This window comes from Triturus cristatus, chromosome 1_2 (genome assembly GCF_964204655.1).
Source record: "Triturus cristatus chromosome 1_2, aTriCri1.1, whole genome shotgun sequence".
NCBI classification, from domain to species: domain Eukaryota; kingdom Metazoa; phylum Chordata; class Amphibia; order Caudata; family Salamandridae; genus Triturus; species Triturus cristatus.
This window is the reverse complement of record NC_140580.1, coordinates 836842275-836864409: the sequence shown is the minus strand read 5'-3', so window position 1 is coordinate 836864409 and position 22135 is coordinate 836842275. Positions and strand designations below refer to the sequence as shown.

Genomic DNA, 22135 nt, shown 5'->3' with positions numbered 1-22135 from the left:
GCTAAAGCTTACAGTTCTGTCTTTGGGATAGCACTGGGAATTATGTAGCTATGTTAATTAAAATTCAGGAAATCTATTTCACACAGTGGATCTCCTGAGTTATTTATGTGTCTGACTTGCAGTCAATCTTGCAACTTTAAATTCAAGTCGGCTACTCATTAGACCTGAGCCAGTGCTCCTGTAAGAACACTCTAATTCAATAGTCCACAAGCTAAATCAGAACTTTATGCCAACCCACACTGTTTAAGGGGATGCTACATGCTATCACAAAGTGAAATAGACAGCATATCTAGTTCTTGATGCCTGGTCAGTGGGGCATTGAGGAAGTCTGGTTTACGGTGTAGGGGCAGACCGCATAGATTTCACAAAGATTACTATGGCAGTAATAGGTCTAAAATCCAATTCAAGGCATCATAGTGCAGCATTTTGTAAAAGATGGTTAGTCTGAATTGTCTGGTGGGACCCCCCATGAGACTGGAGCCACCCTTTGAACCGGGTCTCTCCCTTCTGGAACTGGTAGAGCACTGGTTTAGGATCTGGATCTGTCTTGTCTTTAAATCGCTATTTTCCTGGAACCATATGCCATAGGATGATGGGTCAGATATTGGCAGAATTTTGGCAATCGGCCTCAGTCAGCAGAACAAAGATGTGGTCCTTTCTGTTAGAGAAGGTATATTGGAGATTCTGCAAATTCAGGCAGGTCAAAGAGAAGTGCGAGCTCATGAACAGTCACATGTCTTCGATGGTGCCAACACATCCCTAACCCTTTGAGTATGCAGGTATTCTTCAAAGAGAGCAGTGCCAGCTGGGCTACAGATACTCGTGGCTCCTGGGCAGGTTTACCAGGACTCAGATAGTGCTTACAGTCAATTCAGGGGACCACGTCTCTTCTCTTGGACAGTCCAGCAACGTGTTTTCCAGGGTACATACAGCAGTACTGCTGCACCAATGTTCAAAACTTGCTTTCAGGAGCAAGACCAAGACTGACTTGCATATGGCTGTTCACTATCTGGAGTTGTTGCGCAGAGGGCAACAAAACATTGGACTGTAATTCAGTCCAAGCGATGTCCAGTCACTGAGACTTTTCTAGGTATTCTGTCAATGGACATATGTTGTTTTCATCCAACCTTACATGGAACAACACCTTCCAAGTCTAGGTCCTGATGAGACACCTGTTCCTCCTGGTACTGAAAAGCTTCCTCAGAAATTTAGATGAACATGAAATCCTGGATGTAGGAAAAAGTAATGGCAAACCAGGTCAAATCATCAGCTTGACCTAAGTAGATCCTCTTTTGGAGGTAGAGGTAAAGGGCCTTTGCCCTTGCACCAAATAATCAGCCGCCACCAATGAACAGTTTATCTACAGCCTGATGAGGAGACAGAAGTCATATCAGCTGTGGGTGACACAATTTCTGTGGTCCCCTGCTCAGAAGAGCCTTGTGCTCCTGTCTACAAAATCAAAACCTTCAGACATGGGGGTGTGGCCAACTGCTGAGGAAAATGGCCGCACGGTAGCTTAGCTCCATTGCGCCACTCCCGATCAATCCGTATTGAAGCATCTTGCCCCGGCCAAAATCGTACGGGGCTGTGTCGACCTGGCCCTGATATCGTGCCCATTAGCCGTGTGGAGGATCGCGTCAATCGAAGGCTTCTGAAGGAGTGAACGCCGGCCTGAGTGGTGCAGTGGCTCCGGCTGATCTGGCCGTGCCCCGTCGCTCCCCGGCCATGCATGCTGATATGCACCATGGTCGTGGCGTGGTGTGTGGGCCGCCGCCTGGACTGAGGAGGCCGAGCGGCGATTCCAGCATCAGCTACATCGGCGGTGAGTGCGCCGCTCCTGCCACTGGCTCTGCAACGAGCAAACTGACTTCCTGGGTGCCCCGAGTGCTGGAGTGCTCCGCAAGACGTCGGCGGCCCGCACGCCCCATCTTTGCAAGTGGCGGGCTGATCGGGGCCAGCTCTAAAGACATTCCGTGCAGCGTCCCGCCCTGAGTGTTCCCGGGGGCCACGGGAGGAATATTAGCCCTGCATTAGCGCATCGTGCCCGGCCCATTCCGTGCCCTGGGCCTCGATAATGTGGCACAGTGCACCGTGGTAGCAAAGCACCCGGCGGTGCCGCCGCATATGAAGTAACGCATCACAGCAGTGAACTGGGCCTAGGGTGTGGGCTGTGAGGCCAATTGTGGATGGCTGGAGAACCTGAGGGACGCGCTGCAGGAGCGTAGTGTGGCCCTGTGTCGGCTCTCACCAGACGGCCCGACGTGGAGGGACAGCCTGGGGGGCACTGCTAGTTCAACATTCCAGGCGGCTACGCCCGAACAAGTTCGATAACCATCCCACCTACCAAGAGCATAGTGGCCCTATAGTCTCTCTGCAAAGGGGGGGGGAGTTGGAGTCCAGCTCACACCTCAACCAGGGTCGACTGGTGTTTCACAGTCGAGGCTCTCTGCTGTGCTGCACGCTGGCCAACTGCTATCGACCCCTCCTAGTTCCTGTTTTTTTTCCCTCCCCTCCCTCTTCCACTGGTGTGGGACTCCTTTGTGACAGTGCTATTTTACGGGCTGGGCCCTGATGGTGGAAACCGACAGGCCAGTGTGGGCTCGTACTCACAGCAGGCGGCGGTGAGTAGCTGGCACAGCTCGGCCCCTTCTCTGCTATATTGCACCCATCGGCAACATCATGGCGAGTGGCCACAGCGGCCAAAGCACAATGCAAACTAAATTGGACAAATACGCTTGGCAGAAGGGCCAGGATGAGGAACAGGCTAATCTCAAATTGAGTGGGGATCCACCAGACCCCACGTTGCAGAACATCTTAACCCCCAAAACCACGGTGCGTACCTCACTGGAAGCCCGCATTGATACAGTCGCCACGGGGGTGTTCTTAATTAGAGCGGACATGAGGAAAATGTCTGACCGCTTCAGTGCCGTCAAAAGCACCGCCAAAGAACTGTCAAATGATACGGACCTGCTCAAACGACAGGTGGCTGACCTTCAAACTATGCAGGAGGCAATGGCCCTTCAACTCGATGACTACGAAGACCGCATGAGGCGTAACAATGTACGTATCTTGGGGATGCCGGAACGGGCCAAGGGACAGGTGGCTGACCTCTTTGTTGAGGAATTGATACTCCAAAAACTCTAGCCAAGGGGTCTCTCCAAATGTTTTTCCATTGAACATGCGCACCGAGTCCCCGGGGGTAGGCCCAAGCCTGGTGCGCCTCTCCTGGCTAGAGTGTTCAACTTCCGTGATAGGGACACCATACTCCAGACCGTGAGGGCGGCCCCACCGCTGGTGATAGACAACAGCAAGATCACCTTCTTTCCAGACTTCACCCTGCGAGTTCCGAAACAGTGTCACAGCTTCCTGGACGTGAAGCGTGTGATGAGGGACCTAGAAATCAAATACTCTATGCTGTTCCCTGCTAAGCTACGAGTCAGAAGGGAAATTATGGTTCTTCACTAGACCCAAGGACGCATGGGGCTGGCGAACTGTTGGTAACTGTCCCCATAAACCTATTGGAGATAATGGTAAGGGTGGCAGACAACACCAGCGGCAGGGGTCCCCGCCAGATGGTGGCTCGATGATGCAAAGTCCGAATGGATAGAGGTCGGTGTTCGGCAAGTGCGAGAGACTGCCCTTTGGTTTAAATGACTTCTTGAGTGCAAATTTGATAGATGCATGTTGTTTTAGTATTCACCGCCTCTTGCACGTCCTCTAGCGTGCTAGAGCTCATATAAGTCCGGTTCCATGTGGTTATTGGTTTCCTGTAGTCACGGCACTGCACTCTTTTGACTATTGATGAATAATACTTAACGAGTCTGACTTGCAAAATATGGAGTTGAATGCAGGGGGTACTAATGTCTTCACGAAATGATGCCTTAAGGAGTGAGATGGATCACGTTCTCGATACTGTTGAGGGTGGGCGACAGGCACTCGGCAAGTTGGGGATGGCGGGTGGTTTTGAACCCGTTATGCAGGGAGACAGGGTGGGGGGTGGGAGTTGGGTGTTGGGGGTAGGAGGGATTTGTTCCCACTCTTTTGTTTTTGGTATTTATGCAATGGTAATGTTTATTGTCTTTTTCCTTGATGGGTCAAGTCGTACTCTGCAGCACTTCACCTCCTCTGTGACATGGTTTGTCCACACTCGGGGTTCCATTGCACAACCATGGGAAGCGCAAGAAGTAATTCTGGAGGAGTCCATGGGTCCATTGATAGATTCTATGACCACACGGTCTGAATTCCTGACGCACTGCATGCCTGCATGCGTCCCCTACCACAGCTGTCCAGACATGAGCATGCCCCTTGTCTCCTGTCTCAACATTCCTCACCTACCTATACACACATGCGACCTCACTTAGCTCTCAAATTCCTCACATGGAACGTTAATGGCTTGGGAGACAAAATTAAGCAGAGCATAGTTCTCCAGTACCAGGCGCCAGATATTGTCCTCCTCCAAGAGGCGCATTTGGTTGGCAACTCGTGTGATGCATTGAATAGATGGGGATATCGTTTGGTCGCTCACTCAGGGTTTACTTCAGGTTCACGTGGGGCCTGGTGTGCTCCTGCGTAGGGGTTGTCCATTTATGATACACAGGACTTGGTCGGATGAACAGGGCAGGTATGTGGCACTCTCTGGTGCCTGGAAGGGGCAGACTCTCAATGTAATATCCGTATATGTCCCCCCTGGGCTGCAACGTACCACGCTGCGAGATCTTGGAGCGCTCCTGCTTTGTTTGCCCTTAGGGCTATTTGTGCTGGGGGGTGAGGGGGACATTAATCTGACTGTAGACGGCTCCAGGGATTGCCTCCCGCCTCGCAGGGACCCACCCGGGGGTGAATCAATTGACTGAGTTCCTGGCCGCATTGGGCTTAGTAGATATCTGGAGATGGCTTAACCCTACAGCCGCACAATTTACATTTCACTCTGGGGCTCACAATAGTCAATCGCGCATCGATCACATGTTCACATACGCCCTGGATATATATGTTTTCACTGACTCTAGATGCCTTGCGTGTGGAGTCTCTGACCATTCCCCCGTCCTCACGACGCTCACACTCGGACTACCCAAGCATCGCACTACCCTCACTATAAATCCCTGGGCACTTAAGGTACCACACATTAGGGAAACACTGCTCACAGAAGCTGACTATTATTTGAAGGAAAATGTGGGGTCGGTCACCTCAGCCCGCATGTTGTGGGGGGCGTTCGATCCCGTTATGAATGGCAGAGCCCTGACGCTGATGGTCGGGCATAAAAGGGAACTTACTAAGCGCATAACAGAACTCGAGGAGGAGATCCTGACCAAGGAAAAAGCCCTGGATTGTACCCCTGATCCTGATGCGCAACACTCGTTAGCGATGGTGTGCCTTGACTATAACCAGCTTTTGACAGAAGCGGCCAAAGCGAGATATAACACCACTCGCCATAAGATATATGAGCATGGTGAACGGACGGGTAAACTTCTGGCCTGGTTGGAGAAAAAAGAACAGATAACTAGGTGGGTTCCCTCATTACGTGGGACTGATGGAGATATGAATGAATGAAAAGACATTTGTAGAGCGCATGGCTACCCGGGAGAGTCCCAGCGCTATAGAATTGATCAAGAGCAGATGCGGACTAAGGAAATAGTAGAGTCTTTAGTTGTTAGCGGAAGGCCATGTGATTGGGATTTGTGCGAAGTTGGAGTGGGAGGGAATTCCAGAGTTTGGAGGCATTATAGGAGAAGAGCCGCCCACCGCTTCTGGACCTCTTTATTCTTGGGACTTTTGCGAGATGTAAATTGTCAGATCTAAGTTCCCTGTTGGATTTATAGAGGCTGATGAGGGATGAATTAATGGGAGGGCCAGACCCAAGCAGCGTTTTGTGCGCAGTACACAGAGATTTGAACTTGATGCGTTCCAACACGGGGAGCCAATGGAGAGATTGAATTGAGGGCTTGGCCGATTGTCTAATCGAGGATCCTGTAAGTAATCTGGCTGCGCAGTTCTGGACTAGTTGAAGTTTGGAAATAACAGATGCAGGGGCGCCCAGATAAAGAGCATTTCCATAGTCCAGCCTTGAAAGAATGAGGGACTGTACCATGACCTTTTTTGCTGGGGGGGCAGGAGGGGGAGGATTTTACGTGCCATTCTGAGCAACCCGAAGCAAGCAGCTGCAGTCTTCCTGGCCTGAGTCCTAAAGCTCAGGTCCTGGTCTAACCAAATACCCAGACTCTTGATCTCGGTTTTAGGGGAGGGAGGGGGGCCCATGATGGACGGCCACATGAGGTGGGACTGGAAGCAGCGTGGGTTCCCTAATACCATAATCTCCGTTTTTCCCCCATTTAGTTTAAGCTGGGATAAATCCATCCATTTGGAGATTTCTTCCAGGCAAGAACGAAGTTTTTTAGTGTTTGGATCCAGAAGATTAAGGGCCACCACTAGTTGTGTGTCATCCGCATAGGTCACTATGCGGATTCCCGAGGGGGCTACGATGTCAGCCAGGGGGGACATGTAAACATTAAAAAGTGTCGGACTAAGCGAGGAGCCCTGTGGGACCCCGCTAGGTAGAAGAACTGGATGGGACAGAATATTTTCCTCAAAGACCTGGAAAGTTCTTCCTTCTAAGAAGGAGCGGAGCCATTGTAGGGCGGTGCCCGTAACACCAACTTTCCTTAGGCGCTGGATAAGAGTTGAATGGTTTACGGTGTCAAATGCCGCGCTTAGGTCGAGGAGAATAATCGCTGTGGAGCCTCCCACGTCAAGGATTTTTTTACATTCCTCTGTGACTGCTAATAGAGCGGATTCTGTGCTCTGATGGGGGCGAAATCCAGTTTGTGAAGGGTGAAGTAGATTGTGAGATTCAAGAAAATCAGAAAGAATAAGGTTGACAAATTTTTCTGTCACTTTGCTAATTCCAGGGAGGAGGGATATTGGTCGGTAGTTGCCTAGGTCGGTAGGATCAAGGCTCGGTTTTTTTAGAAGGGCCCTAACCATAGCTTTTTTCCAATTCGGGGGGACTATTCCAGAACTGAGCGACGTATTGATCAGTTGGAGCATGTTGGGGGCTAGGGTAGTAATAGCCTGTTTCAGAATATTCAGGGGGGCTGAGTCCCTGGGAGATCCGCTCTTTATGGAGACCAACAGGGCCATAAGAGTTTCCAGGGACAGGGGGGGGAAGGATTCAAGAATGGGCATAGTGTTAGATGGGGCCAACTTGATAGGAAACTCTGGGACAGTGTTCCTCTGTGGAAGGGATTCAACGATAGCTTTGACCTTATCATTGAAGAATTGCGCTAATTTATTGCAGTGTTGCCCAGTGGGGTCTAGTGTTATATGGGGAGCAGGAAGTTTGAGAAGTTTCTTAATTATGACGAAGGTTTCCTGGGCGAGTTCTGAGCTTTTAGAATCCTTTCTTCGTAGTAAGATGATTGAGCTATTTTATTCTCAGCTTTATATTTGCGAATGGCTGATCTATATTCAGTTTTGTTTGACGGAAGGAAATCTTTCCTCCATTGTCTTTCCTTGATTTTACATTGTTGTTTTAGGACACGAAAGTTAGGGGTGAACCAGGGAGAGTTGTGAGGTCCTTCTGTCTGTTTGAGTTTTGTTTTGGGGAAGACTAAGTCCAATGATTGGTCTATCCAGTTATGAAAATCATCATTTGCTGTAGTAGGGCAAGCATTGGGTTTGGGTTTAGTTTGTTCCAGCGCTTGGATCCATTCCTCTAGGGGAAGCTTAGACCAGCGGCGACCGAGTGTCCAGGAGGAAAGTATGGGGGGTTTAATATTTTGCGGGAACCAGGAGAGGTCAATCAGCGAGTGGTCTGTCCACGGGAGAGGAGAGGGATCTGACCCCTGAAGGTTTTCTAAACTAGAGAACACCTGGTCTAGAAGGTGGCCTTTCACATGAGTGGTAAGTGTGATTCTGGGGTTAGTTGGAGCATTGTGAGGCCCTTGGTGAGCTCGGTTGCGTTAGCGGTAGATTTTGCATCAAAGTGTAGGTTGAAATCACCGAGTACAGTCAGGTTGGGTGCAGAGCTTGCTAGATTAGATGCAACCTCCAAAATAGATTGGTGAAAGGAACCTAGTGGGCCAGGGGACGATAGACAAGGATACCGGAAAAAGATATGAGGGGAGAAAATTCTGTAATAAAATGGGCGTTCTCACAGTCAGAGACTGGATTACCAAGCAGGCGGCAGGTGTAATTGTCTTTATGGATAACTGCTATCCCTCCACCCCTGCCTATTAAACGGTCTGCTCTTTGAATGGCAAATCCTTGGGGGAGGGATTGAATGATATCAGGTTCTGAGCTGGTATTCAGCCAGGTTTCCGTCAGGAATAGAACGTCTGGATCTAAGTCTGTCAGGAGCATCCAGATCTCTGTAGAGTGTTTAGGGAGGGATCTACAGTTTAATAAAAGAATTCTGAAGTGGTCAGAACGAGTAGGGGGTTCAAAACGGACAGTTGTAAGAGTGAGATGGCAATGTGGACAGTGTCCGTGGAGCTCTTCGGGAGCTATGAAATGCATACAGAGGGTGTCAGGGGTTCAATTAAACTGTCTGAGCTGGTAGGAAGAGTAGTGGTAATGCCAAGAGGGGGAAGAAGCAGGGGTTCCGGCCACGGGGCCCTGTCGGGCGCAGACGGGCTTGCCTTAGGCGCGCCTTCGGCGCACCAGCGGCGCGGTCGCGTAATCACACGCTTTTGAAGCAAAGTGGGGAGGAAGGAGATGCCCAGGTACAGCCACTAGAATGCTGACCTGGCGCTCAGCAAAGCGGAAGTGTAGAGGAAAGAGGCGGGCTTCAGAGCATTGAACACAGCTCTGTTCCCCCAATATACAACACTAAAATCAGCTGTAACACAATTTTAAAAGCACAATTTTTTAAAAAGGTTCGTTTTCACAATAAAAGTTAGTTTTTCACAGGTAGAATATCGGGAGACTCACGCAAGTGGTCCGCCTCCGATCTCAATCAATGCTGCACGGTCGCGTCATCACGCGCTTTTGAAGCACGGTGGGGAGGAAGGAGACGCCCAGGTACAGCCACTAGAATGCTGACCTGGCGCTCAGAAAAGCGGAAGTGTAGAGGAAAGAGGCGCGCTTCAGAGCATTGAACACAGCTCTGTTCCCCCCAATATACAACACTAAAATCAGCTGTAACACAATTTTAAAAGCACAATTTTTTAAAAAGATTCGATCACAGATATGATCACTGATCCCCAGCAGATCGCCAAAACCTTCGCTTCTCACTTCTCTTTGGTATATACGTCCTCCGAGACGTCCCAGCCCTCCATGGCGACGGACCTCCTGTCGACCATTAAAGTAGCCTGTCTGTCTACACAAGACAGAGACTCCCTGGAGAGTGACATTACAGAGGCCGAAACCCAGAAAGCAATTCAAGATGTGCATTCTGGTAAAGCCATGGGATCCAACGGGCTCCCAATAGAAATCTTCAAGCCAATGGCTTCCAAACTCTCTCCCCACTTATTGCAAATGTATGCCGAAAGCTTTGACATCGGGGTCCTACCAGCTGTTGTTAGGATGGCCTCCATTGTGGTCATTCACAAGCCGGGCAAACCATCAGAGGATTGTGGAGCCTATCGTCCCATATCACTCCTCACGGTTGAGGCGAAAATCTTAGCTAAACTATTGGCCAACAGGCTCATTCCCTACATTACCGAGCTAGTACACCCGGATCAATCCGGGTTTATGCCAGGGAGGAACACAGCCTTGAATTTAAGGCAATTGCACGGGGTCCTAGGCAGGAGTGACGCGATCAGGGGTGATGCAGCTCTGCTGTCATTGGACGCATCTATGGCGTTTGATACCATCGAGTGGGACTTTCTTTTTGCAGTACTGACAAGGATGGGATTTGGACCTAAGTTTATCACGTGGTTCCAACTGCTCTATGCCCAACTGACCGCTCATGTGACAGTTAATAACCACGTCTCTAGGCAATTGCAGAGGGGCACCAGACAGGGGTGTCCTCTGTCGCCTCTGCTCTTTGCCCTGGTGCTAGAGCCACTGGCTGTTTGGGTCAGGGGAGACCCTGAGATCAGGGAGCTGAGATGGATGGAGGATCACGAAGACTGTATTTCATTGTATGCGGACGACATTCTCCTATATTTGGCCTCGACCTCGCGGTCCCTAGTCAGGGTCCTCCATATATTTCATATTTTTTGGCGCCCACTCCGGGTACGCAATTAATTGGACCAAGTCCCAACTCTATGTATTGTGGGGTGCACCGCCATACAACCCTAGGGGCTATGATATACCAGTGGCATCACAGGGCTTCAAGTACCTCGGTATATATATAACACCAAATCCAACCTTATTCTATGAATCAAACTTACTAGTACCCCTGACTCGACTTCGATCTGACGCTAAGCATTGGCGATCCCTCCCCCTTACCCTCCTGGGACAGGCGGCACTGTTCAAGATGTTGGCGCTGCCGCGTTTCCTCTATGCATTGCAGAACACTCCCAATGCGATTCCTGACACTTATTTTGCCAGTATCGACAGCGTGGTGTGGGGGCTGCTGTTGGATGGTCGGGCCCCACGCATAGCCATGAGAAAACTGACTATGGGATGGTATGATGGGGCTATTGTACTACCCGACATGCAGCTTTATTATCAAGCATCCCAGTTGGTTGCCATCAATAAATGGGTAGATGGGGAATATGATGACCCCAATTTCCGTACAGACCGTTGGCTTTTGGGACGGGGGATATAATAGGGCACTTTACACAAACCCTCGTAAGCTTAACCTCACAGGACCCACTGCTCGCACAGTGGAGATCTGGCATGGAGTAAATAGGAAATGGGGCTGGCATAATAAGCTTACAAAAGCCACACCGCTCTGGGAACCAGACATACTGGGTCAGCTCAGTAAATGCCCCGGGTTCGACAGGTGGGACATGATAGGCATCTCGACATTGGGGGACATGTGGGTGAAGGGAAAACTGGCCACTTTTGCAGACCTACAGACCAAATATCAATTAGCGCAAACCGAGACATTCAGGTATTTACAGATTAGCCATGCAGTCACAGCTGCCTTACCCAAGGATGTCCCTCTGCCCGAGTCCTCTCCACTGGAGGACAGGTTGATATTAGACCCTATGCCTAAAAAAGCCATATCCCTCACATATAAAAAGCTGTTAAATAATTGCCCGGACCCCATCCTGCGCCTGCGTCAACACTAGGAGGCTGACCTGCGGGAATTTAACAAGGAGGATTGGCGTGATGTTTTGGCTTCTCTTTGAGAAGTGGCTATCCCCATGAGACTGCGCCTGGTCCAACTGAAGATCCTCCACCGTGTATATTTAGATGCAAAGATTTTGGCCAAATTGGGTAGAAGAGCTGACCCATTGTGCCTCCCGCAGTGCCAACAACCGGGATCTTTCTTTCATACCCTATGGGACTGCTCAATAGTGCGACACTCCTGGAACAGGGTTACAGAGCAGATGGAGAGAGCGGGTGGCAAGACTCTGAAGGCCTCCCCCCAGTTTTGTCTCCTAAATGTATGGGATGCCACGGATTTAACACAAACAGAGAAAACGTGGGCCTCAATGGGGTGAGCCATCGCCAAACGTAATATTGAGCAAAAGTGGGGGGTGGGGCGGCCCGACCATGCAGAATTGTGCGGTCGACATGGATAGGGCAATGATTGCTGAGAAGGATGTATTCAAGCATAGGGGGTGCCCTAGGAAATGGGACCACAAATGGGGGAAGTGGAATAGATATAGAGGCAATATCTGTTTATCTCCTACAGTTGAATTACAGCGTGAATGACATGCATTACTGGATCTCCCTGATCTCGATCGTGTGCCCACACCCGGGACTGAATAAGGTGATTGCTCGATTACTAAGTGCCAACTGGCGTGCGTATCAGGTTTGCACATTTGATCATCTATGTAATGGCCACATGGTAGATGTACTGGACATTCTTGCTATGATTAACTGGAAGGGAGTGTATTGCACTTCTCGGGAGCCATCTGCACTGCACAGTGTAAAAGTATACTGTAGACCCCAGGGGCGGCTGGTGCTAAGGGGCGAGATGGGAGTCGCCCTGCCACCCGGGGGATTAAAAAATGCAAGTTGGAACACCGAGCAGCTAACAATAAATTGTGCTGGCTGCTCGGTGAATAAACGTGTAAATCTGGGTATTTTCTATGAGGGGGCTGGGGAGGATGGCCCTTGGATCTGCTGTTCATGCTTTTCCGGCTGGGCGAAGATTTCTTCGACCTTCAGTCAGAAAGCAGAACAGTGACGGCACACAGGTGGGCGCAGTCCATTTTGCACTGCCAGATTAGGGTTTGATTTTGGGCGTTATTCACACGGCCCAGGGAGGAGTCAGAAACCCTCCATTCATTTCAATAGCTGGGGGCAGGGCAGTCCGGTTAAAACAGTGTAGGCGTGGGGGAGTGTCAGTCACTTCTGTCTCTTCCTTCCCGTTGCTTATTTTTTAAATGATTGGTGGGCTGGGGGAGGAGTCAAAATCCAGCACTTTCCAGTTCCGGCTTCCACCTTTGCCACGCTGTCTGCAGACACGAGGAGCCTGGGCGCGAGAACGTTCCATAGGTGAGTTAGTTATAAATAATACTCATAAAAATGAAAAAAGACGATTTTCAATAAATGCCTTCGAGAGTAATGACTGAGCACTCGCTATGGCTTATATTCTCCAACTGCTCTTTATCTGTTTTCGGAGCGGAGGTAAAGGTAATTCCAATTTCGTGAAGACAAGTGTGTGTGTGTGTGTGTGTGTGTGTGTGTGTATGTTGTATGTGTGGCCTTTCGTTTAAACCATGTGACCTTTGTGGCTTCTGGCATGGAATCGTTTTCTCTGCATCACCTCATTTAAATGCTAAGTGATGTTGCTGGCATTGACTATACGTTTGTCCTGGCTCGACCATATGAAATAGGTAATTCCGTTTGTTTTTAGGACTTTCATATGAAGGTAACAAAGGTCTCGATAATCCGTTCTTGATCGTAAGGGTATGCATTTATTCAGGTGAGTATCCCGAGAGTGGCCCTGGGTCAACTCTGACGAGACTCTTGTGTGGATGGGATTCACTAGCTACTTAAATTTACGTCCTAAAGTTAAAGTAAAGTCACTTTTTGCAAAATGAAGCCAGTGCAGAAGGCGAACGCCTAGAAAGGAGAGGCGTGAAGGGAATTTAGATACCGATGCAAACTGCTTTAGATCGAAACACACAATCTTTTTAAGGTAAAAAAATGGCAGGTTAATTCAACAGCAGAGCGCACTTCAAAGCTAGGCTTTGCACAGAGTTTTTGACGGTGTTGAAACAAGTTTTGATTTTTTTGTCGCCGCATGCTAGAACATTTCGCTAAATGTTAAAAAAAAAAACGGTGGAAACGTACTGAAATCCTTATGCAGTGAACTGTGGGCTCAGTTAACACTCTGTACACATGGTCCGCATTCAGAATTTCCCATTCTCCTCCTCACTAGGTCATATTTTAGCATGCCCTTCACATTACAGCTCGGATTTCTAGTAGCAAATACCGTGAATGCCAAATTGAATGTGACAAAAAACAGAGGCAGAACAGTCACATATAAAACGACTCCTTGTTTATAATATCCCTCATGCTTGCTCAGGATGCACCAGGCCCTTTCCAGAAGCACTCGACCCCCCCTTGGGCCTAGCCTTGATTGATAAATTGCTTTAATAGAAGCACAATCACTCTTGCTACCAAAACAGGATTTTGCTTCTTTTAAAACAGTTTATGTTATTCACCAAATTTGGCACTGCCACTGCGCATCATATGATTAGAAAAACAAATTTGGTGAACATAATAAACTGTATAAAAGAAGCACAATCACTCTTGCTTCCCAAACGGGATGTACTTAATTTACATTCCGCTTTGGAAGCAAGAGTGGCGTGCTTCTTTTAAAACATTTTTATTATGTTCACCAAATTTTTTTTTCTAGTATTATGATTCACAGTGCCTTCCTCGCGCATGAAGGTTGGCTTCTGCCTCAGTCCGGTTACATCCAGTTGGTACCTATCTAGTTGGACAGTTTACATTTGGTATAATTTGCGAGCCTTCACTGAAAAAAAGGGAGGAGGGACACATTTTCTCTAGCAGTGCCAAGACTTTCATCAAAATAATGATTAAGGCATCTAGGATTGTGAGGCTATGGCTCCAATCCAGAGATGTTGGCATCTTTTGGTGGCATCTGTCCACATGCGTTTCAGGAATTACATGCAAATAAGGCTCTGTCAGCTCTTTGCATTGTATTGTAGTTATAATTAAATATTGCTTCATAGACTGCTGAGTCCCCAAAGCTCGTTTGTGAATTGGCACCATGCTACACCATACAATGCGCTTGGTTGGAAGGATGTTTGATGGTTGTGTGACCTAGGAGAAAAGCATTTAGGTGTTGTGCTTGATCACCGGAGTAGTGCTCTTATCCTAACATTGGTTGCCGTGCTTAAGTGTGTAGCAGAGCGTAGAGGAGTGAGGGCTAGAACGTTTGAGCTTTTTTTGCAGTTAAGTCTGCTTGTAAGTGTAGAGTTGTGACTGTGACTCATGTGGGAAGTGTTTTGTGGTTGTGTTTGATGAGTAGCAGAATGGGCTTCTCCTGTCGCTGCAGTGGTGTAGCTGCTCTTCTGTCTGTGGTAGAATGGAGTAGAGTGATCAACGGCTGCACATGTGGTCGTGCCTACCACCCTTGTGGAGTAAATAGGTTCTGGTTCTGAGAGGTTGGGAGTCATCTGATTTCCATACTTACCTTGTGTGGGAAATTAGATCTGTTTATTGGTTTGTGTGATTGTGCATCATCTGTTTTGAAATATATGGCGAATGAGGTTCTATCAATGTTTCTTCTTGTATGAAGGATGATTAGCTGAGATGCTATTCTAGAGTGTTGGATTAATTTGCATGAGTATCATTGGAGATTTACTTGGATGAAGCATTAACCCTTTCCATGGATAGCCCTGTAAGCCTTAGAGAGCACCTTGCCAGTCGAGTGGAAACTTTTTGCTATGCTGATACCACCACTGTGTATGTAGCGCAACATGACAAACAGATCAGATCAATGCGTTCTTTACATGCTGACTGTCTTTCTCCCCCCAGTACGTTGGCTCCTTCCCTGTGGCAGACTTGGAACCCCAGCAGAGGGTGTGGATGGTGGAGGAGCAGCTTCAGTCACTGAAGGTCAGTCGTTGGGTTAGGGGAGTTTGTAGTAGAGGAAGGCAGGTGTCCTACAGCTGGTTGGGAGGTCAGAGTTCTGGAGTCAACACTTGCCACAGAGAATGTCTTTGGTGGAGATTTTTCACGTGAAACCAGATATGTCATGTCCATTGCTTTACATTCAGCTTCCAGCTGAGAGGTCCTGTATAACTTCCTATTCTGGTGTACCCCTTCTCCCCCATATGAGAGGACCTGCATCGCTTCCAATTTCAAAACTACCTTTAGCTGAGAGACAGTGCACCATTTCTTTCCTGTGTATCTGCTTCCTCCTGTATCACTTCCCAATGCATCTTACACTCCTTATGAATCCCCAAATCATTTTCAATTCCAACTTTACCTGCTCTGCGAGGCTTTGAATCAATTTCCATTCCAGTGCTTATTACCAGAGACCACAAGCCCCTTCCTGTTCCAACCCTGCCTTTTACCGAGAGTCTCGCCTCCACTTACCACCGTAACTCGACCTCAGAAGCAGAACATAACTCCCAATTCCTCTCAATAGCCCTCATGAGAGTCCATTTATTTACTTACCATTCGATCTGTAGGTCTTTCAATCGCTCTCATTCCAGTTCTAAAGATAACCAAGTGGTTGTGTGCTTACAGATGAGGCTTAAAGGTGTTCTGACACAGTTAAAAAATATGTCACAAACTAGACATAGCTGGATAGTCGGGAAGGTGAGTAGATACATATATATATATATATATATATATATATATATATATATATATACACACACACACATACATACATACATACATATATATATATACACACATACATATACATACATACATACATATATATAATTCATCCTATATTGTTTCCGTCTTTGACAAAGGCCTGTTCTAAATGTGATTATTGTTCAATAACATTGTAAGCAATTATGATCCTGAAAAGGTACGAAAAAGTATGACATAGCCTTTATTGTAGTACAAGAAACAGTGAGTGGATTTGTCTGATTTAAAATAAAACAGCAAGTACCAATCTTCCTATGGCATGTTTCAAGTGTAAAAATTGACAGTTCCTGAAACTGTTTGGTAAGTGTATAAGAAGCATCCAGGAACTATCAGAGCATCCTTTATATCTCATACCAATCAGTGTCTAGAAAATACAGTCCCATTTGAAAAGTATGTCTAGCACTCACATCCACATAGGACACAGTTAGTCTGTTAACTTTTAAAGAGTCATTGAGGGACACACAACATGTCACTGGGAAAGAGTTCTGTTTTCATAGTGTAAATTGTTTTGTAATACAGATGCATTCCCCCTGTTTTGCACTCCACAAAGGGATATTTATAACATTTTAGTCTAGAGGTGATTTCTCAACGTTAAATCAGAAGATGACGGTGATGTTGGGAATTATGTAAAGAACATATTGTCTTCAAGGGGTGTAAGCTTAGAAGACAATGGAACTCTGAAGTGACATTTATAATTCACTATTACCTGACCTGAGTGTGGTAGAGGAGATAGAAAGCCCTTTTCTCTCGCATTTTGATCAAGTAACAGCAGTTATTGATTAACAGCACAATTATGTGTTTGTGAGAAAGTGGATTGAATATATGGAAAATTGTTCGGATTATACGGATAATAGCAAATTCTGTTTTAGGCAATTTTGTCTAGAGTTAGAGGAATATGTTTTGTGGCATAAATTTAGTACTTTTGTATATTTTGGCATGGAAAGTATGTACTGTATTCCAAGTTCTTGCAACTATAATGATAATACTATATCAACGTATGCGGGAGGAAGGTTGCAATTGCACTCCAAGCAGTTATGGTGAAATGATGAACCAAGTGACTCTATAGTTTGTAGAGGTCATTAATTAATTGTACAGCTGGGGAAGCTAGCGTTTGCAGTGTATTTAAATGTAACTTCCCCTTCCATGTGGTCCCATATCCCCATTTCTGCTTCTGTCCATTTTCCCCTCTCTGCACTTGTTTCCCCTTCTTTCTTTTGTCTCCATCTACTTCCTACCTTTCTGAGTCTACTGGCCTCGCCCATGACATGGGTCCTCACTCCCCCTTACTATATTACTATATTATTATAAATCTCCTACCTGCCTGTTGCCACCTAAGTCCACTTCCTGCATTCTTGTATGAACTCAAACTTTCGCCATCTTGGAGCCTCCATTGAAGTCATAACATTTGAATGGCTTGTCCATGTGCAGGATCTCAAATATATTTTTTGTTTTTAAAAACAGCCATTTTTAAGTACTAATAGAGGCAGTTTTTGTATATTATAAAGGACAGTCTCATTTTTTTTATTTTTAAAATTAACCAATTCAGACCTAAAATGGTTCTGAATCAAAAAGAAAACTCTAAAGTTAACTTTGCTGCCCTTTTTCTAAATAGAAAAAAGTAAGGAAAATGTGGGCTTTTGCTTATAGGTGGGACTTCACAAATGTTCATTACTTCAATAGCGAATCCCAAGTAGGAGAACTAGGATTACAAGTCAATAACCTTTCCTTTTCCTTCCTACCCTTTGTAATGAGGATCCTATGGAATGGACTTGCAGGACCAGCTTCAGCCGGCCTTTGAACTGAGTTGGACCTCCTTGCTATTTTGAAGGGTCGAAGCAAGATATCCCCAAAATCTCCCTTGATGTGGTTAGAATACCCAAATTACAGATTTTCCCACTTTAACTAACTCTGATATATTATCATTATGCATTCGCTCTTTAAAGATGTGCATTAGTAATCTAGTTGGATTTAATATTTATTTATCTAAACATGGTAGTCATAGGACTGTACATGGTTAACAATAGAAGTCAAAAAGATATTCAGTGGCTACGAGCAGATCCATTTCATTACGGTAGAACGTATTACATTCTAACAGCGGTAAGGTGGTGGTGAAAGAAAATAGTAGGATCAGAAGGTCAGAGTGGTGGAGGATGACACGAGAGAGCAATAGGTGTTACAGGCGAAGATCAGATTTGGAGAAGGGTTGACAGCTTTGCCGAGAAGTTATGTTATGTGCATTTGTGTGGTGCTTTCTGCCATTTGTATTGTCCCCTTTTGAAATGGGTGAAACACCCTCATTATGCATATCTTATTAATGATTCTAGTCACAGCTGTGCAGATATTGTATCTTCCTCTCTATGTAACCAACCAAACATTTCTCTGTTGCTGTGGGCTTGCCCTGAATGTACAGTATTTCTGACATAAAGCCTTCTAAAAGATACTCGAACTTTCTACTAAAAATGAGACTAGAGGGTCATTTGAGAGTTATGGAACCTTCGAAGTTTAGGCTCAACTTACACTGACTGCTTTCTCCATTTCTTGCAGGACTGCCTTCGCCGGCAACCGGTCATTTTAAAGTTCAGCCTCCAAGGAGTGAAGATGTACAGTGCAGCCGGAGAGGTATGGCAATCCCGCGACTATCATCTTTGGTACTCTTTACATGTTTTCTCTTTTAGGTGTTTTTGTGGAACCAGCCCTGATTTATATAGATGGGCAAGGAACTCAATTAATCAGGAGTCGGATGGTTATGAACTAAAACACACCGGGCCATTGATTTCTGGCCCCTGTTCCCTGCTGGTTAACCCTTATTGTATATTATAGACATCACAAGTGTCTTCACCCCACAGAGACAGAGCACAGCACAGGACTCCACTCTGATCATCACACAAAATAAAAAAACATGTCTCACACAGGCTACACTACAATGTGACATCCTTCCAGCCGACCACATCGTACAGTGTTTTGTGCTACACGTCTACTACTGCATGTCGGTGCCTGGTTAAGGATATGGAGCACTGTACAACCACAATACATTACCGGTTTCCTTTACCTACTGGCAGCCACTACAGCTGAGACAGAGCTGGACAGAGGTGTTTACAGGACACCTTGTGAGGAAACGAAAAAATTGAAGAAGTTCCTTCAACACCCACATATTAATGAAACCAGGTAGGGAAACTACCTTTTATATAGGGACTCTATTTAAAATTATAGTCTATTTTAAGCCCCTCGTGCTTTGCTACCTGTTATGGAGAAGTAAAAGGCGGAGGGGGTCATAAGAGGCCAACCATAACTTATTGGTCCATAAAGATGTGCCATTAAACGTAGCCACAATTTCAGTTTTAGTTACATTAAGCTCGAGTCGATTGTGACACTGTGACATAGACATCCTTCAACTACACAGAAGCAAGATTGAAAGTCATCTATCATAGAGCCTACCTACATCTCATCCGCACAACTTGGATGTCATCATTGTGTGATTACACTTGGGCCTCAAAGAGTTAATCAAGTGTAGCATGGTTGCAAATTCTATTTTAAGGTAAATAGAGAATAAAGCAGAGCCCTGCAGAACGTTTCACATTGACTAAAGTTGTCGTGAGGAGGGGGATGCAATCTCTTGGCATCATTTGGACAGAAATTATGTAATCCAATTCCATTTCTCAAACACAAGTCAACTTGTGTATATTGAAGATCAGCTGACGTTGGACCCCATCAAAGGCTGTTGAGAGGTCCAGCTGCACCAAGGCTGTGACACGTCCACCATCAGCTTGCATTACGATGTTGTTAGTGACAGAAACAATCATGGGACTCTAGGAAGACACCAGCATGTTGTTGGCAGAGGTAGGTATTGGCTCCAACAAATTTCTGCAGGACATTCATAACTGCTTTAACCAGCAACATAGAGAGAAAGGGAATTTGCGTAATAGGTCCAATGTTGGCAGGGTCTAGAGCACCCAGCATAGGTTTTCTTAAGGGTAGAGAAATGACTGCATCCTCAAATGGGGTGGGGACTATATCACTATTAAACAAGGCAGTAGCTACCATTTAGAGGTCCTCACCATCACCAGGCCGTTTTAGGGCCTTTCAAGGCAGAAGTGCTGAGGTGCATCTGGGTGTTAACCCCCTGTTCAACAAAATTCTTAAGTGCTAAGTATCAAGGGATTTAGTTCACTAGCCAAGGATATCTAGCCAAAGCGTTGGTGGAGGCAGTATCGTACCAATGTTCTGCCAATTTTTCCCTATAAAATCAGCTTTCTTCTGTGAATCAAAAAGCTCTGTCAAAGAAGTATAAAAATCATTGTTTTTGTAGAGCAAATTAAGTTCTGACAGAATATTGAATATCCTATTTTGAACTTTAACCTGGTGCATGGTTTTTGCGATTTTTAGCATTTTATGCCTACTTTTTCATCTTCCTTTTTGTCTCTGAATTAAAGTCCTGTTTGCGAGCTCCACTCAAGATGGAGAAGTCATTTCTTAACTCCGGATCACTCCTAAGAAATCTATATATGCTTCTTTTTAAATTTAGATGGAGATCCATTTTTGAACATCTTTTTATTGATTTTGTTGTTAACAGTTCACAGTACAGTACTTTATTTAAGCAATGACATAACATTCATAGTACCTCGTCTGTTTCTTTCCCTTGTTACCATCTACATGTTTGAAGCAGGTTTTATTTATCTCAAGTCATTAATATAGCTTACTCTGGAAGTAAGAAAGTATTGTACTTGTGTTAACAGTTTATTAACAATTAACAATGAACATAACAGGGCATAGGCAGTTATACAGTGTAGCTGGACAGCATATTGACCGTTGTTATCTCGGACGTAATATTACATCATGTTTTAAGATTGAGTTTGTTTACTAGGTGATAAGCGTGTTACTTCTTAGCATAGGGTGAGAGAGCAGATGTCATTGACGCAGGCAAAACATAACTGCATTGGCAGGGGCGTGGCTTGCGCGCCGCTGCGAGATGGCGGTCTGCGCTTGAGCTCTGCGCTGAGCAACGGCCGACGGAGGTTTTGATGCCGCTGCGGATGGCCCCCTTTACGCCAGAAGGTGGTATCATGCCTACGATGCTGTCGTGCATACTTTGAGGAGGTTTCCTGATCTTTTGTGCTGCCGGTGACCGTATTTTGGACGTCTGGTGGTGGCGCTCGGTGTTTCTACGAGCGGCCGCCATTTTGTCTCCTCATTGACGCAGATATTTCTTCTCCTCAGCGGACTGGTCGGAACTGAGGATAACCATGAGCTGGTGACGTTTCTAAGTATATTTTGTTTTTTTTCAATCTTCCTGCTGCATTGCTGCTGTCTGTGAGCATTTTTGTGGGACTTCTTTTCCTCAGAACGCCGACAAGACCTATGTAAGGGGTTTCTTGGCTTTGGTTTTTTATGCCTTCGAAGCTATTTTTTGAGGTCGGAAGGAATCCTTTGGTACCTGCAGGGCTTACTACTTTCATAGGTGGTTCCCTGTCCTGTCGTTGAAAGCCGCATTTAGTACTTTGCTCTTTTCCTTTTTCCTTAGTGTGTTTTTATACAACCTCGGGCATTTCCTTTCCGTGTTGTTGCCGGAAGGGTATATTTTGCGCCTGTTGTGGGGGTATGCTCTATGGCTGCGAATATGGGCCCGTCATCCAATGCTAAAGATGCAAAAGACTCTAAAGCGTCCCTCAAGAGGTCCAAACAGGTTTCCCCTACACCTGAGTCTGTCTTGAAGGACCCTAATTACACTCTTGAGACTATCCTATCGCGCCTTAATGAAGTACATGAGATTGCGCAGTCTACTAAGACTAACACAGATTTACTGCAAGTGGAGGTGTTAGCCATTAGGAATGATTTCAAGGCCCTTTTCCTTCGTGTTTCAGGCACAGAAGCACGTATTAGTGGTGCTGAAGATGCCGTGCAAAAGCAATCTAGATCTCTCTGTCAGTTAGAGCGCTCAATGGCGGCATTGCGGAAAGATCTCACTGAGCAAGAAGATCGTAATCGCAGATCTAATCTGCGTATTTTTGGTCTTCCGGAAGAGGTGGAGAAGGATGCACCTTCCTTGATTGATTTCCTTTATCAATGGATTCCCTCTACGCTGCAAATTTCTTTTCAAAGGGATTTTGAGCTGGAACGTGCACATCGTGTCCCTACCTTTCGCCCTAAGTCCGCTACTCAACCTAGAGCAATAATTTTTAAACCTCTGCGACATCAGCACACAGAACAAATT

The 22135-nt window shown here is 46.2% G+C and overlaps 1 protein-coding gene across 1 annotated transcript in view; it reads left to right on the top strand.

Moving 5' to 3' along the window:
* SH2D5 (SH2 domain containing 5) overlaps positions 1–22135 on the top strand; it is a 139590-nt gene that overhangs the window by 57006 nt on the left and 60449 nt on the right. Inside the window, exons 3-4 of the mRNA XM_085608957.1 lie at positions 15076–15156; positions 18472–18546. Coding sequence (XP_085465083.1) covers positions 15076–15156; positions 18472–18546 — 156 coding nt within the window. The remainder of the gene's footprint in view (positions 1–15075; positions 15157–18471; positions 18547–22135) is intronic.